The sequence below is a fragment of the Triticum dicoccoides genome, chromosome 3A, assembly GCF_002162155.2.
Source record: "Triticum dicoccoides isolate Atlit2015 ecotype Zavitan chromosome 3A, WEW_v2.0, whole genome shotgun sequence".
In the NCBI taxonomy this organism is placed as follows: domain Eukaryota; kingdom Viridiplantae; phylum Streptophyta; class Magnoliopsida; order Poales; family Poaceae; genus Triticum; species Triticum dicoccoides.
Window position 1 is genome coordinate 123,555,598 of NC_041384.1, and position 16,287 is coordinate 123,571,884.

Here is a 16,287-nt window from a genome sequence, read left to right on the forward strand (position 1 = left end):
CCGCAGCTGTCGTCTTCGTCTTCCCCGTGCACCGGATAGAGCCGGGGCACCGTCAAGCCTCAGGATCGACCACTTCTTCCTGCTCCGGTCGTCGGGGTTCCTCTGCTGCTCCTAAGCCGCTCACCGAGCCACCTTGTGCTCCACAGTGAGCTCCGTAGATGATTCCCCCTCCTCCCCTCCACTTTCTCCGCTGTAGGGCGCCAAAATTATCGTGGCCGGAGCTCATACCCGCGCGCCCGCGCCCTTCGGCCGCGCTCGCCGCTAGCCCCTGGCGCTCCGCCCGCACCCCGCCTACATGCCCCGTGCCCCGCGCCCACCGCGGTGGCCGTGCCGTGCGTACCCAGCCGTGTGCCCGCCGTCGCCGAATCCATCAGAGCCCGCGCCTGGAGCTTCGCTCCCCCCACTGCGCGCTTGCCTCCCTCGGCATCGCCTAGAGCCCGCGCGCGCCCAGGCCAAGCCGTTGCAGATCCCCCTGACCGCCCCTACCTACGCCCTGGGCGCCCCCTTGCCTCTCTGCCTATGTGCTCCGGCTGCCGCGGCTACTCGCCGTGGTGTACGCCCCGCCGCTGCCGCCATGCTATACTGCTCTGCTGTTGCCGCTATGGTCAGCGCTGCCGCCACGCCTCAGCTCGCGCTTCGCCTCGCCCGCACACACGCCCCCTGCACCAGCCGCGTTCCTTGTCCCCGCGCCCTGCTTCGCTCGCCGCGCCTCTAGCCTCGACGCCGGCATCACCGTAGACCACCTCCGGCCATGCCCGCACCCAAGGCGGCCTTTCCTCGACGCGCGCCGTCGCCCTCTCCTCGTAGCCGCTCTCGGTTGACCAAGTGGTCGCCAGAGCCGCGCGTCCGATGATCCCCATCACCTCTGTATGCCACCGCCGGTGTGCGCTGGTTAAACCAGCGGGTGGGCCCAGCTAGTTAGTTTAGGTGCTAACCCCCACTTATTTAACCCCTAACCTCCCACTGACAGCGGGTCAGGGCCTCTAACTAAATCTGTTACTTTTAATAAAATTGATTAACTGGCCCTGAGTCACAGGCGTACGGGTCCCGCCGGACCCACTGACTAGTCAAGGGTTGACCAGTCAACTGCTGCATCAGCAGTTGACTGGCCCCACCTGTCGGCCACTGGTGTACCTCTGGGTGCACTGCACCAGGTGCACCTAGCCTTTATGTTATGTTTTTTTTCTCGAATTAATAATATTCCAGGAAATTTCAAAAAATTGTTTAAACTTTGAAAATTAATATAAAATAAACCATAGCTCGGATGGAAAAACTTTGTACATGAAAATTGCTCAGAACGACAAGACGAATCCCAAAACGCAGCCCGTTCGTCCACCACACATCCCTAACATAGCGAACACACAACTTTCCCCCTCTGGTTCATCTGTCTGAAAACGCGAAACACCGGGCATACTTTCCCGGTTGTTTTCCCCTTTCGTCGGTATCACATCCTGCTGCATTAGGGCACACCTAGCACCGTTACTTGTCATGTCATGCATTGATGTGCATCTGTTTGCATTATATTCATTGTTTCTTCCCCCTCTTCTCTCCGGTAGACTACGAGACTGACACCACTGCTGGTGCCCTGATCGACTACGTTGTTGACGACCCCTACTTACCTGAGCAACCAGGCAAGCCCCCCCCCCCTTGATCACCAGATATCACCTATTCTTCTCTCTATTGCTTGCATTAGAGTAGTGTAGCATGGTACTGCTTTCCGTTAATCCTATCTTGATGCATAGCTTGTCATTGCTGCTACAGTTGTTGATACCTTACCTGCAATCCTAAATGCTTAGTATAGGATGCTAGTTTATCATTAGTGACCCTACATTCTTGTCCGTCTGCCATGCTATACTATCGGGCCGTGATCACTAGGGAGGTGATCATGGGTATATATTATATATCTTATACATGATACATGTGATGACTAAAGACGGGTCGGCTCATAGAGTACCTGCGAGTGATTCACAGATTGGGGGCTGAAAGGACCTTTGTCCCGACGGCCCTCTGGGTGGATCTTTGTGGCAGAGCGACAGGGCAGGTTGAGACCACCTAGGAGAGAGGTGGGCCTGGCCCTGGCCGGCGTTCGTGATTACTTCAAGATAACACACTTAACGAGATCTTGGTATTTGATCTGAGTCTGGCCACTGGCCTATACGCACTAACCAACTACGAGGGAATAGTTATGGGCACTCGATGTCGTGGTATCAGCCGAAGCCTTCGTGACGTCAGCGACTGAGCGGCGCGCCCCGGGTTGGACCATGTAACGCAACTTCCTTTGTAATGGAGGTTGCTAGGTCTACTCACCGGCAGCGTACGCAACGTGCAGGTGTGCAATGGGCGATGGGTCCAGACCCCTGCGCGCTTAGGATTTAGACCGGCGTGCTGACCTCCTTGTTGCGCCTAGGTGGGGCTGCGACGTGTTGATCTTCTGAGGCCGGGCATGACCCAGGAAAGTGTGTCCGGCCAAAGGGGATCAAGCGTGTTGGGAAATGTGGTGCACCCTGAGGGAGTCCTAGACTAAGGGGTCATTGGGCGTCCGGCCTGTTATCCATGGGCCGGACAGATGGGCTGTGAAGACATGAAGGCCGAAGACTGTACCTGTGTCCGGATTGGACTCTCCTTGGCGTGGAAGGCAAGCTTGGAAACCGATTATGAAGATTCCTTCTTATGTAAGCGACTCTATGTAAACCCTAGATCCCCCAGGTGTCTATATAAATCGGAGGGGTTAGTCCGGAAAGGATATACTCATTACCATAGTCATATAGGCTAGGCTTCCAGGGTTTGGCCATCACGATCTCGTGGTAGATCAACTCTTGTAACACTATATTCATCAATATCAATCAAGCAGGACGTAGGGTATTACCTCCATAGAGAGGGCCCAAACCTAGGTAAACATCATGTCCCCTGTCTCCTGTTACCATCGATCCTAGACGCACAGTTCAGGACCCCCTACCCGAGATCCGCCGATTTTGACACCAACATTGGTGCTTTCATTGAGAGTTCCACTGTGCCGTCGACGAAAGGTTTGATGGCCCCTTCAATCGTCTATAGCGATGCTGTCCAAGGAGAAACCTTCCTCCCCGGATAGATTTTGGTGTTCGGCGGCTTCGTAATGCGGGCCAACTCGCTTGGCCATCTAGAGCAGATCATTTTCTATGCCCCTGGCCACCAGGTCAGATTTGGAAGCTTGAACTATGTCACGGATATCCGTGGAGACTTGATCTTCAATGGATTTGAGACCGCAGTGATCGCTCCCCCTCGCTCCAATGAACATGACTTAAATCTATCATCGGATCACATCCAGGAGATGGCCCTGTTGCTGCAACAACCTTAGAACCGGAGCAAATCATGCCATCCGAAGCCATAGAGTCCGCAGCGTTGGAGCCGCACACGAACTCGGCACCTCGCAATATCTGCGTCAATGGAACTCCGGATTCGTCTCCGGCTATAAGTCCCGGACCGGGTACGCCTGCGGACATCGAGCTGGATCTGTTATCGATTTTCGAATTTAGCGCCGCAAACATCTTCCAGCACTCACCTTTGGGTGATGTGCTAAACTCTTTAAAGAACTTGTCCTTGGAGAAGGACTCATAGCCGAACTATGTTCGGTTTGAGCCAGCGGCTGATGAAGGGAAATTTCGTTTCCCACCCACCACCCACTTCATAGACACTGTCGACGACTTACCGACGTGCTCGATTATGGCTCCGAAGACATCGACGGTATTGATGACGATGCCGACCAGGAGCAAGGCCAAAACCCACCATTTACTGGACGTTGGACGGCCACCTCTTCGTACGATGTGTACATGGTCGACACACCTAAAAAACTAGCGACGATGACAAAGGAGATCCAGTTGCGAATAAACCTTCTGAGACACAGTCCAAGCACCGGCGCCCTAAACGCCGCTCTAAGCCTCGTCGCTCAAATGATGGCAACACTGGCACCGGAGAGAATAGTACTCCAGGTGACGTCAAAAACAATGAAGACCCTGTCGGGGCTGCATCCGAACAGGAGGAACAAGACAATGGGCAAGATAACCCTGATAAACAGGCCATGCCCAATGACCCAGACGATGATAGTTATCATCCAGTATCCGAGGATGATGAGAGCCTCGGAAATGAGGACTTCATCGTGCCTGAAGCACCCCTCGAGCAGGAGCGCTTCAAGCGCCAGCTAATAGCCACTGCAAGAAGCCTGAAGAAGAAGCAGCAGTAGCTTCAAGCTGACCAAGACCTGCTCATTCATAGGTGGACTGATGTCCTGGCAGCCGAAGAACACGGCCTCAAGTGCCCAGCCAAGAGTTACCCAAAGCGCAGACTGCTACCTCAGTTCGATGAGGAGGCACCAGATCACATACCTCCCTCACGCAATGTGGACCGACCACCACGCGGTCGGGATAGTGCGGCGGACCGACCACCCCGCGGTCGGGATAAAGTGGCAACTCATGTCGAACAACAGCCCGCCCCACCACCTCGCAAAAATAGGGACAGAACAGCTTGGGACCATACATATGACCTTCGGCAGGAGCTGGACAGTAGAGCAGAACACACTAGATCAATCTACGGATCGCGAGGACGCTTCCTGACTCGAGATGACGACTACCTATTCGGGCGTGACAAACCTAGTCACACCCGGGCCGATAACCGCAGATGGACTCCATCGGAGGTGTGCCGCGATGCGGCCCGATATAGAGGCGCCGCACACCCTCTCTGCTTCACAGATGAGGTGCTGGATCACGAATTCCCCGAGGGATTCAAGCCCGTCAATATTGAATCATACGACGGAACACCCGACCCCGCAGTATGGATTGAGGACTTCATTCCCCACATCCACATGGTCCGTGGAGACGACCTCCACGCCATCAAATACCTCCCACTGGAACTCAAAGGGCCAGCTAGACACTGGCTGAATAGCCTGCCCAAGAATTCCATTGGCAGCTGGGAGGACTTGGAAGAGGCCTTTCTTGAAAACTTCCAAGGTACATATGTCCGGCCCCCCGATGCCGATGACTTAAGCCACATAGTTCAACAACCTGGAGAATCAGCCAGGAAATTCTGGACTAGGTTCCTAACCAAAAAGAACCAGCTAGTTGACTGTCCGGATGCCGAAGCCCTAGCGGCCTTTAAACACAACATCTGTGACGAATGGCTAGCGCGCCACCTTGGCCAAGAAAAGCCGAAGTCCATGGCAGCCCTTACGGCACTCATGATCCGCTTCTGCGCGGGTGAAGACAGTTGGCTGGCCCATAGTAAAAACATAGCCAGCGAGATAGGCCCCTCCGAAGCCAAGAACAGCTCCGGCAAACTCCGGCGCAACAGACATAAACGTCGAAGCAATGGCGACAACACCGATGACACCACCATGAACGCCGGATTCAGCGGCTCCAAGTTCGTCCAGCGAAAGAAGGCCTACAAAAGGAACAGCGAGGGACCATCCAGCCTGGATCACATACTCGATCGTCCGTGCCAGATACATGGTACCCTAGATAAACAAGCCAATCACACGAACAGAGACTGTTGGGTTTTCAAACAGGCTGGCAAGTTAAATACCAAAAACAAAGAAAAGGGATCACAAAGTAAGGACGAGGACGAAGAGCCCCGGCAGCCGAACACTGAGGGGCAGAAGAAATTTCCCCCTCAAATCAAAACGGTGAACATGATATACGCTACACACATCCCCAAAAGGGAGCATAAGCGAGCACTCAGGGACGTGTACGCGGTAGAGCCAGTCGCCCCAAAATTCAACTTGTGGTTGTCATTTCCGATCACCTTCGATCGTCGAGATCACCCAACTAGTATCCGGCATGGCGGTTCAGCCGCACTGGTCCTCGACCCAATCATCGACGGATTTCACCTAACACGAGTCCTAATGGACAGTGGTAGCAGCCTCAACCTGCTCTATCAGGATACAGTGCGGAAGATGGGCATTAATCCCTCACAAATCAAACCCACAAAGACTACCTTTAAAGGAGTCATACCAGGCGTTGAGGCCCGCTGCATGGGTTCAATCATGATGGAGGTGATCTTCGGTTCTCCGGACAACTTCCGAAGCGATGAGTTAATCTTCGATATTGTCCCCTTCCGCAGCGGCTACCACGCACTGCCCGGACGAACCGCGTTTGCTAGATTCAACACGGTGCCACACTATGCTTATCTCAAGCTGAAGATGCCCGGTCCACATGGCGTCATAACAGTCAACGGAAACACAGAACACTCCCTCCGGACAAAGGAGCACACCGCCACCCTAGCAGCAAAGGTACAAAACGGCCTTCTCAAGCAGCATCATAGTCTGGCTGCCGAGCCCCTGGACATCATTAAGAGGGTCCGGACTACACTGCAACAGGATAGCGCGGCTCGTCAAGAGCTCGATTAGCAATTCGGCCTCCGTCCCAATCTCGATGAGGTAGTGGCATTCATACCACGCGTCCATAACTACGCACTCAAAATTCCATGGGCATCGACAGAGGCACAAGCTATCCCGGGATCCACGGTTCGGCTAGACCGATCCCGGACACACACATAACTTTACTATCTCCTTTTCCCTTGTTTCAGGTTTCTCCTATGGGCCCCCCCTTAAACAGCCTGATTAACGATCCCATCAAAGGACAAACACACCGGATTGACACGGAGCACAGGCGTACATGGGAAGCCCTAGAAGCTAACTGTTTTTAGGACCCACGCGCAGTCCGCCTTCGGGTATGTCATGTCAAATAGCCAGTTGCTTATTGCATTATTTTGTACCAATGCGCTTGGACGCATTAACCCAACTATAATGGAAACAGTTCATGATCCAAGTTGAAGGGCTCCAGATCCTATCTCTGTTCTCCCTCTGTTTTCCTTTATATCACTTATTTCCAAGCAACCGTACACTCTGATACGTTTCATATTTGCCAGGGGCTCCCCATCGCCCCACGATACGGCAACAAAGTCCGAACAATCCTTAAAGATAAGTTCGCCACCCCGAATTTAGCATTATATGCATTGGCTCTGAATCATGTCTTTGGTCAATAGTTGGGTTGCCCGGCTCCTGTGCTTGCTACCCTACGTTCCGCTAAATCAGCTAGGGTAGTAAAGGGAGAACTACTGTGATTGTGCCCTGGCCTTGACCAGATGAGCACCTCAGTAGAGAAAGCCGAAAACTGATTGTCATGATACGGCGAGAGCCGGTCAGCTGTTCGAGGGTTACAAATCGTTGGATATTTTTTCCGCATTCGCGAAAGATCGGCACTTCCCGATCACATGCTGACAGCACCCTGACTTGAACCAGGGGCTGCGCCCATGCTTTATTATAAAACTCCTATGGCTAAGTGAGGGCGTTTAAGCCATATAGTCCGATTGCCTTGTTCGTTGCGCTAAACAACTCCTTCAAGGACCATATAATTGGATCAAGATTGTTTAGATTCCACCCGAACACCTCCGTACTACCTACGTGAGGGCAGAAACCGAAGACTGGCCAACCCTCAGATTACATACAACACGGCCGCACAGGAGGAAACAATTAAAGCATAACAAAATTACATCACAAAACATGCTTTGTTTTTTATAAAAGGCAAAGGCAACATGAATACATTTATTGAAATACAACGTCATGCGAACATTGTGCTGCCGCAAGGCGAGACCCCTCCAGGACATCCGCAAAATACCGTTCGGGTGTGCGGTGCTCCTTGCCCTCCGGTGGCCCTCTAGTCACCTCGATGGCATCCATCTTCGGCCACCACATCTTGCAACGGGCGAAGGCCATGCGTGCACCTTCAATGAAGGTCGAGTGCTTGACGACGTCCAGCCGAGGACAGGTGTTCACCATCCGCCTCACGAGTCTGAAGTAGCTGCTTGGCATAGCTTCGGCTGGCCATAGACGGATTATAAAATCCTTCATGGCTAGTTCGGCCACCCTATGCAGCTCCACCAGTTGTCTCAGCTGATCGGTAAAGGGCACGGGATGCTCTGGAGCCGCATACTGCGACCAGAATAGCTTCTTCGTAGAACCCCCTCCTTCGGCTCGATAGAACTTCGCGGCGTCTGATACACCACGGGGTAAATCCGCAAAAGCCCCTGGGGAACTCCGAACCTGGGTTAGTAAAAGGTATTGCTTCTCCGCATACTTGCTTTGCATCTTAAATGCCTTACCCGCCGTGATCTTCTTGGCCTCCTGGATCTCCTGGAGGGCGGCCTGGGCCTCATTCCGTGCGAACTACGCACTCTAACGAGCCTTGGCAATTTCGGCCCCTTGAACCGACACATCATGCTAGGCCTCGCATTCTTTCACCGCATCGTGGAGCTCCTGCTGAACTTCTTTGACCCGGGCCTTGGACTTCTTGTGGGCGGCTTGCTGCTGGACAACCTTCTCCTCGGCCTCGCCCAGGGCCTCGACCTTGATCGCGCCTCCTGCACATATCACGACACTACGGTCAATATGCAGCGCCTATCCTTTCCGAACACACAGCAAGTCGTCACTCACCTTGCTTCTCCTGGAGCCGAACCTTAACCTCGCCGAGCTCGTTCTCGGTCCGCTCTAGCCTCTGCCTCAGCTCAGAGACTTCGGCAGCATGCGAGGTTGCGGCCAAAAGCGACGCCTGCTTATTCATACATATTACGTTAGTCTCCCATAACAAAAGATTGATCCTCTGTCCGGTTCTTCTTGCCGAACACCGGATAGTGTCTCAGGGGCTACTGTCTACACGGGGTTTTTTCTCTTTCTTACCTCAAAACCTGTCAACAGGCTGCTGCAGGCTTCATTCAATCCACTCTTGGTGAACTGAATCTTCTCGATCACCGCACCCATAAGGACACGGTGGTCACCCATGACGGAGGCGCCTCGAAGCACCTCCATCAGGTTATCCGGCGCCCCTGGATGGACAGGGGCCACCGGTGGAAGCGGTGCATCCCCCTCCTTCAAAGGGGGCTGCTCGCCCGACTCCGGAGCCATATGGGCCTCCGGAATCGCATTCGGGTGAGGGCCGAACTGGATGTGGCCCTCTTCGCCAATCTCCATGGGGATCGGCTCCCCCATGTGTCCGGCAGTGGACGTCTCCCCTTGCGGCACCTCCCGGACAGCATCCTGGGTTCATCCCCGGTTCGGAGCAGTCCGCCGAGATAACACTTCGGTGTCGCCCTTGGCCCCGGGGGAATAAGCAGGCGGTGGAGAGATGCTCGCCATCTCCGATGGAGCCAACGAACCTCCAGATGAGGATCGCCGGATAAGGTCGTGGGCCAGACTGCAATAGCACAATTAACTATGTCAAGATAATGAAGAGAAAGGACCGGATGCGTGCATGAGCAAGCCGTGTCACTTATGATGCGGCCTGGGGCTTAGTGCGAGGGCATCTTTCCGGACTGCTATCAACGTCCCATGTGGTGTTGACCGCTGGGACGCTCTTCCCCTTCTTGGGCGTTTCCGCCTCCGGATGCGCCAAAGCCGCCCTCTTCTTCTTCCTCTCCTCAGGGGGAGGGTTGTTTTCCTCCTCCTCCTCTTCCTCGCCATTGTCCTCAGGGACAGAGGAATGAGCTTCGTCGTCCTCGGACGTCACGTCCAAAGTGCCCTTGCGACGGGGCCGCTCTTGGCCCCCTTGGCCTTCTTCTTGGCCTTCTTCTCCGGCGCCTTATAAGGCGCCGGCCCCAGCATCTCCGCTAGACGCGGGATGACCGGTTCTTCAGGCAGCGGAGCCAGACACTGGATCCGCTTCGCCCTCTCCATCCAGTCCTGGAAATACAATGATAAGCTCAGACATCATCCTTGAAACGATTAAGTTGGGGATACATCAAAAAATAGCATACCTCGCTGGCGAGGTGTTTACAATCGTGACCACGGTCTGAGTCCGTGGTCGGTGGTTTCTCGTTGCCCTTAAAGAGAAACTTCCATGCGCCTTCGTGAGTAGTCTCGAAGAGCCTCACCAGGGTTTGATGCTTCTTCGGGTTGAACTCCCACAGAGGACGGCTTCGGCACTGGCACGGAAGGATCCGGCGAACCAGCATCACTTGGATCACATCAACAAGCTTGACCTTTTTGGTTGCCATGCTTTGAACGCGCGCCTGCAGCGCTATCACCTCGTCAGGGGAACCCCAGTCCGGACTCTTCTCGACCCAGGAGGTGAGTCGCATGGGAGCGCCGAAGCGGAATTCGGCAGCTGCGGCCAGGTGGTGCCGCAAGGTTCTGTGATGTAGAACCACTGCTTCTGCCACTCCTTTACTGCGTCCACAAAAGTACCTTTGGGCCAGGAGACGTTAGAGAGCTTGCTCACCATAGATCCTCCACACTCCGCGTGCTGGCCATCCACCACCTTCGGCTTCACGTTAAAGACTTTGAGCCACAGCCCGAAGTGGGGTTGGATGCGGAGAAAGGCCTCACACACGACGATAAACGTCGAGATGTTGAGGAAGGAATTCGGGGACAGATCATGGAAATCTATCCCGTAATAATACATCAGCCCACGGACGAAAGGGTGGAATGGAAACCCTAGCCCGCGGAAGAAATGGGGGAGGAACACTACCCTCTCGGTGGGCTTCAGCGTGGGGACGACTTGTCCCTCGGTCGGTAGGCGGTGAGTGATCTCCTTCGCCAAGTATCCGGCCGCCCGAAGCTCCGTAATGTTCTCCTCCTTGACGGAGGAGACCATCCACTTGCCCTGACCTCCGGATCCGGACATGGTTGCTTGAGTGGAAAGGAGATGACAACTTGGGCGCTGGAGCTCGAGATTGGAAAGGCGGAGACAGAGAGAGGGTGTACAGCGAGTTGTGCTTCCGACTGGCTCAAGCGCGCACAAGCATATGCCTTGCCCAGTTCGTGATAGTACACTGCCTCGCTTTCTATTTTGTTTTTTCCTTCATGTTTTTATTTCGTTTTTTATTACATTTTCACTTTTGTTTACAATTTAAAAAATTCTAAACATATATTTTACAAAAATATATTACATAACTCATTGAAATTTTTTAATCATGCATTTGTAAAATATTCAAAGTGTGTACAATTTTTTTGACAATGTATTGAAAAAAATATGATAACATTTTGATGATTCTTATAAAAACAATCAAGCATTTGAAAATTTTGAACAAATATTTCAAAAATGTGGACAAGTATTTTAAAAAGATTAGACAAGCATTGGGAAAATGTTAAAAATATATATATAAAAATGTTGACCATGCATTAATAAATAATGAATTTTAAAAAAATTACATAAAAATGTTAATTAAGATGATTTTAAAAATGTTAATCAAGCATTTGGAAAAACGTTGAATGTATATAGAAAATATGTTGACCATCCATTCAAAAAATTGTTAAACTTGCATTTTTTAAAATGTTGATAAAGCATTTGAAAAAGGTTTAATGTGCATAGAGAAAACGTTGATCATGTATTAGAAAAATATTAATCTTGTATTTGAAATTTTTTAATGAATCATTTGAAAAACATTGAAAGTGTGTATAAGAAATATGTTGACTATACATTGAAAATATGTTATTCTTGTTTTTTTTTAATTATAATTAAGCAGTTAAAATGTTAATAAATCTGTATATATAATATGTTGACTATGTATTGAAAAAATGTTACAATTGTATTAGAAAATGTTAAGCATGTATTAGAAAAATATTGTTGACATATACAAAAAATGTAGAATGAAAAATCTAAAGAAACAAAGCAAACCAAGAAATGAAGACTGGAAAGAAACAACATAAACCAAAAGAAAAAAGAAAATGAATAAATAAAATTGAGAAAACAAATGAATAAAGAATGAATAAATGGAGAAGAAAATGAAATTTTTGACTGAAGAAAACAAATGAAAACCAAGAAAGAAAGAAAAGAAAGAAACTAGTAAAACGTAGAAAGAAAGGAAGAAGAAACGGTGAAACAAGAAAAACAAACAAAAAAACTCCTGAAAGCTAGTGGAAATCTGTTTTTTTTTTACTTCAAATACTTCACGCTCTTCATATTGAACATGAAATGAGCGATGGCTTATTGGCCAGAAGCGCAACGAAGTAACAAGATATCAAGGGATCAATCCCACACCAGCCCTATTTCCTGTGACTTATTTATTTTAAGAGCGATAACGCGACGGCCCGTTGATGCTAGAGCTGAACGCGAGAGAAGCGACCATCTCATCGCTTAATGCGAGATATAACAGGCTGCTGCACATTTGGGCATTCTCTTGTTTTCTTTTATGTTTTTCTTCATTTTCCTTTTCAGCTTTCTGCTCTTAACTTTTTGTCCCAGTGTTATTATTTTACTTTATTTTTTCTGTTTTTATATATTTTTCCCTTTCTCTTTGTACATGAAAATCGCATGAGGACGTTATTAACAAATTTTATTTTACCAAGACACAATGAATGTTTAAAAAAAATACTTATAAAATATATAGTGAATGTTTTTTATATGCAACAAAACAAATTACATACGTGATTAACATTTTTGAAATACAGGACGGACATTTCTAAATACACAACGGGAATTCTTGAAACAGGAGATGAAGATTTCATACACATGAACGTAAACATATTTTTCCATAGTAATTTTTTCCAATTTTAAAATGATCTGACCATTTTAATTCGTTAACACTACAAGCAAGAAATATAAGGTCTTTGGCCAATGGGGATATCCTACAGTGGGCACGCGTAGGCTCATGGGCTAGCAAATAGCAATGGTCTCCTCCAGGCGCCTCAACGCCGCGTGGTCTCCTCCGAGCGCCCTTTTCCGGCCGGAGTGGCTCAGCTCAGCAGCTGTGGCTGCGGGGTGCTCCGGTGGCCACGCTCGTCCTCCATTCCACCGGCGTCCGGCGACCAGCTCGCGCCCGTCTTCCACTCTACCAACGACCAGAGGCCACCGGCCGAGTGCGAGCAGACGCTCGCCTCCATGGGCCTCAACGCCGTGTGCGTTTTCTTGGACGACGCAGCCCGGCCGGCGGGCCTCACCGACACGACACGACGCAGCACGGCCGGCGGGCCTCACCCGGCCGGCGGGCCTCACCGATCGAGCTGCAAAGGCTCGCAAGTTTTAAAACGGCAGAATAGCAACGAAAACTATAGGAATAACAGCGACAATCGATCGGCACGTCAAGCCGTTAAAATATCATTCGTTTTGATGGTAATAACAGCCAATGAGATAACAAGGAAACAATGTTTTAGCCACAGAAATTACTCTGAATGGCAGGTTTTTCTACTGGTTGCTCCATCCATCACAGATTTGTCTGCGAGATGCGGGACTCTCAAGACTCTCAAGGGTCTGATTCAGCCAGTCCCTTTCCAACAGTTTCTCAGAAGGGATAATTAAAGGAAGAAAACGCTCTTCCGTTGCAAGGATCTAAGCAGAAACATCATAGTTTCACTGGATCGCGGAAGCTATAGGTGATGGTCAGGCAGCCTTCCCGTCAACAATCCAGTGTGTAGCCGAAGCAGTCAGTTTGACACCACCCGATTTAGACGGGGCTTCACCGGGGTCTTGGAAGGGCTCACCCTGAACCACAATGCCACCAAGGTTACCAAATGCACAGGTATCTGAATTTCAGGTAGAGAACATAAATGGATAGGAGCCAAAGGGTCATACCTGACTGGCAGTGTGCCCAAAATCATCCCACTGCAGTTCAGAGCCTGGATGGCACCCTCAGCCTGCAATTGCGAGCGTTTAACATGAGAAGTGATTGTCAAAAACTACATATGAAATGGGCTCTCTGATGGGAAGAAATGACACGTACACTGTAGAGAATGTAGCATAAGAATATACAAGTAAGAGTAAAGAAAAACAAGGTGTAGTGAAAGAATAGAAATCAGACATGCTTTTCAATTTCTTAGCATACTTATTCACCGGAATGCAAATAAAAGAATCCTACATGCTTATGCTGTTGTGCAATTGTGGGGAAGGCACTTTAAAGTTTGAATCATTTCTAACTGAGGGAGCTTCACGGGGTTACGTCATCATGGTTAGCCTCAGGCAAGCTTGGCTCCTGGTTCTTGATAAACTACTTTTAAATGACCAAGAAACCATAGCCCAGGTTCATTTCCTTACAAACTCAAAACTGGCAATATACAATCGACGTTTTGTGGTCAGTCTAAGGAAAATGGTGTTCAGAGCAGTACTAAAGTGGCATCTTGGTTGACACTCCATAACGAAGCAGCGGAATGTGAATGGTTGGAAGTTGGAACAGTGACTAATGTTATTATAGATTGTACTCTTGTGAAAACAACAGACTGGAGCCATGCTGACCATGCAAATAATGAACAAACTACATGCACTGATCATGCCCTTGGTTAACTAATATCATAGCACATAATTTAAAGTAATAGGCTAATAGCTACTGAGCTAGTAGGAAATCGTTCAATTAAATTGGGACTTAGGCTACGGATAAAAAGGCTCTTAGTTCTTACATTGACAAACTCAACAAAAGCAATCCTTGTTGAATGTACATTGTCGCCTAAAAGTCTCAAACGAGAGACCTGCAATTACAACAACAGAAACATTAAGCAGCCAGGATACTTATTTAAAAGATGTGCGACAGGATGATTGGATTTGCGCAATAGCTCACCTCACCACAAAGTTCTTCAAAGAAACTCTTTACATCTAATTGAGTAACCTGCAGCAAAACAGGTAAAATTTAATGAAACATTCATTTGATTGTCCTGTCTCAATTGTTGAGTATCTCGCAGCTAATTTAAGAACCTCGATGTAAAGAGATGTATGATGAGAAAATGAGCAAGTGAAAGTCAATAAGATGACAGAGTATAACAGAGATGGGTACCTTCTTATCTATATTTGTACAATAAACCGTCCGTATGACCATTTCCTTCTCATCCTCCGTCTATGGGCCAGGCACAATAGGATGCTATTATTAGTTAAATTGTGGATTAGCAGAATAGGTGTCACAGAAGGTGAAACCAAACAACTTACCGCTGGAAGAAATTTTGGATTCACAGGTAAGATAGCTGTCTTTGAAGGCAAGACTCTAACGGGGTAGAACCCAAGCATTGTGCCACCAAGGTTAAGTGCAGCTCTAGCCCCCTCTGTACAAAATGTACCATGTATCAAACCATCAATTGACTGCTGAAAAACGTAAATGTAGCATGTGAAGATATAATACCTTCACCAGAAAACTCAATGAATGCAAACCTCATAACAGAATGTGGATCACCACAGATTCTGCAATCGACAACCTTCAGGACAAAGAGAAAAGACAGTTTCACATATTTGCATTACAGAGAATTAAAATTACAAAATACTCTATAAAATAGCAAATCACAATGTGCTGGCAGGTAATTTTTCTTATCACTTTTTTCCCTACTTGATTTTTGATAACCAAACGTACATGAAATCTATAGAACAGGGAATAGAGAAATCATGTCGACCGAATAAAGTTAAAAAATGTTAGATAACCAACAATTACTAAAACCCAACCAGGTATAATTGTGTCAACCTGATCTGAGAGAGCAGTTGAATAGACTAACATCTCTGTGTAACATTTCTACTATTTAATATCAGTACAACTAAAGCCCTCAAGTTAAGTATCTTACTTGCCCGCAGTTAGCAAAGGTTTCAGCAAGTCTTTCCTCTGTCACCTAACAGATGGTCAAAAGCATTAGATCCAACAGGCACTCAAGAATATAGCTATGCACACTAATATAATCATCAATTACTCACAGTATGGTCGAGTTCAGAGACATAAACGGTTCGTCGGATGCTCTCTTCCCTGTCTGCACGCCTCGCCCTCTCATTTGTCCTCCTCCTCCCATGGTTGATGTATACATTCCTCCTCTCATTATCTACAAAATTCCTTCTCTGCTGGAAAGGAAAACACACTTATCACTTCTTATTCCTGCTTGTATCTTTTGCCTTTCCAAATAGAATCATAATACCCAATCTTAGCTATTATATGCAGCTGATCTGGAGAAGAATCATGTTATTAAACAACAGACATCTGAATCAAAACCACGAAAATGTCTAGTCTCAATCTTTTTATACTCCTAAAAACGAATGGCTCTAAATATCAAACTGAAAAGGCTTTCACATTCCAAATTATGTTTTCTCTGAACTGAATTGCTAGATTCAGAGACTATCTAATTACAAGAAGGTGTACGAGTAGATCACAGTGACAGAGTAATGATATGATACTTCTCATCTGGATTTTACATCTATCAAAATTCTTAAGTGAAATGTATGCTTACTTGTTTAGAATGAGATCCTGCTACTGTAGAATCGTGTAACCATCTAGAAAATACAGAACACTAGCAAGATAGCATTATAACTCACATTAACTGGAATATTTTACCCAAAACAAGCCAAATCAATAGGATCTAAAGCCCAGAATAGT

General features: G+C 48.5%; 1 protein-coding gene across 2 annotated transcripts in view; it reads right to left on the reverse strand.

Moving 5' to 3' along the window:
• Window positions 1–13,018: 13,018 nt before the first annotated feature.
• The window catches only part of LOC119267522 (polyadenylate-binding protein-interacting protein 11-like), a 4,640-nt gene continuing 1,371 nt past the window's right edge, over window positions 13,019–16,287 (reverse strand). Inside the window, exons 2-10 of one of the 2 annotated variants that reach the window (XM_037548912.1) lie at window positions 15,618–15,758; window positions 15,491–15,535; window positions 15,061–15,133; window positions 14,871–14,983; window positions 14,722–14,781; window positions 14,509–14,556; window positions 14,351–14,419; window positions 13,533–13,594; window positions 13,019–13,442 (exon numbers count right to left, since the gene is read on the reverse strand). In XM_037548912.1, coding sequence (XP_037404809.1) covers window positions 13,385–13,442; window positions 13,533–13,594; window positions 14,351–14,419; window positions 14,509–14,556; window positions 14,722–14,781; window positions 14,871–14,983; window positions 15,061–15,133; window positions 15,491–15,535; window positions 15,618–15,758 — 669 coding nt within the window. In that variant the 3' untranslated portion in view covers window positions 13,019–13,384. The remainder of the gene's footprint in view (window positions 13,443–13,532; window positions 13,595–14,350; window positions 14,420–14,508; window positions 14,557–14,721; window positions 14,782–14,870; window positions 14,984–15,060; window positions 15,134–15,490; window positions 15,536–15,617; window positions 15,759–16,287) is intronic. The other variant, XM_037548913.1, reaches the window with a different exon arrangement.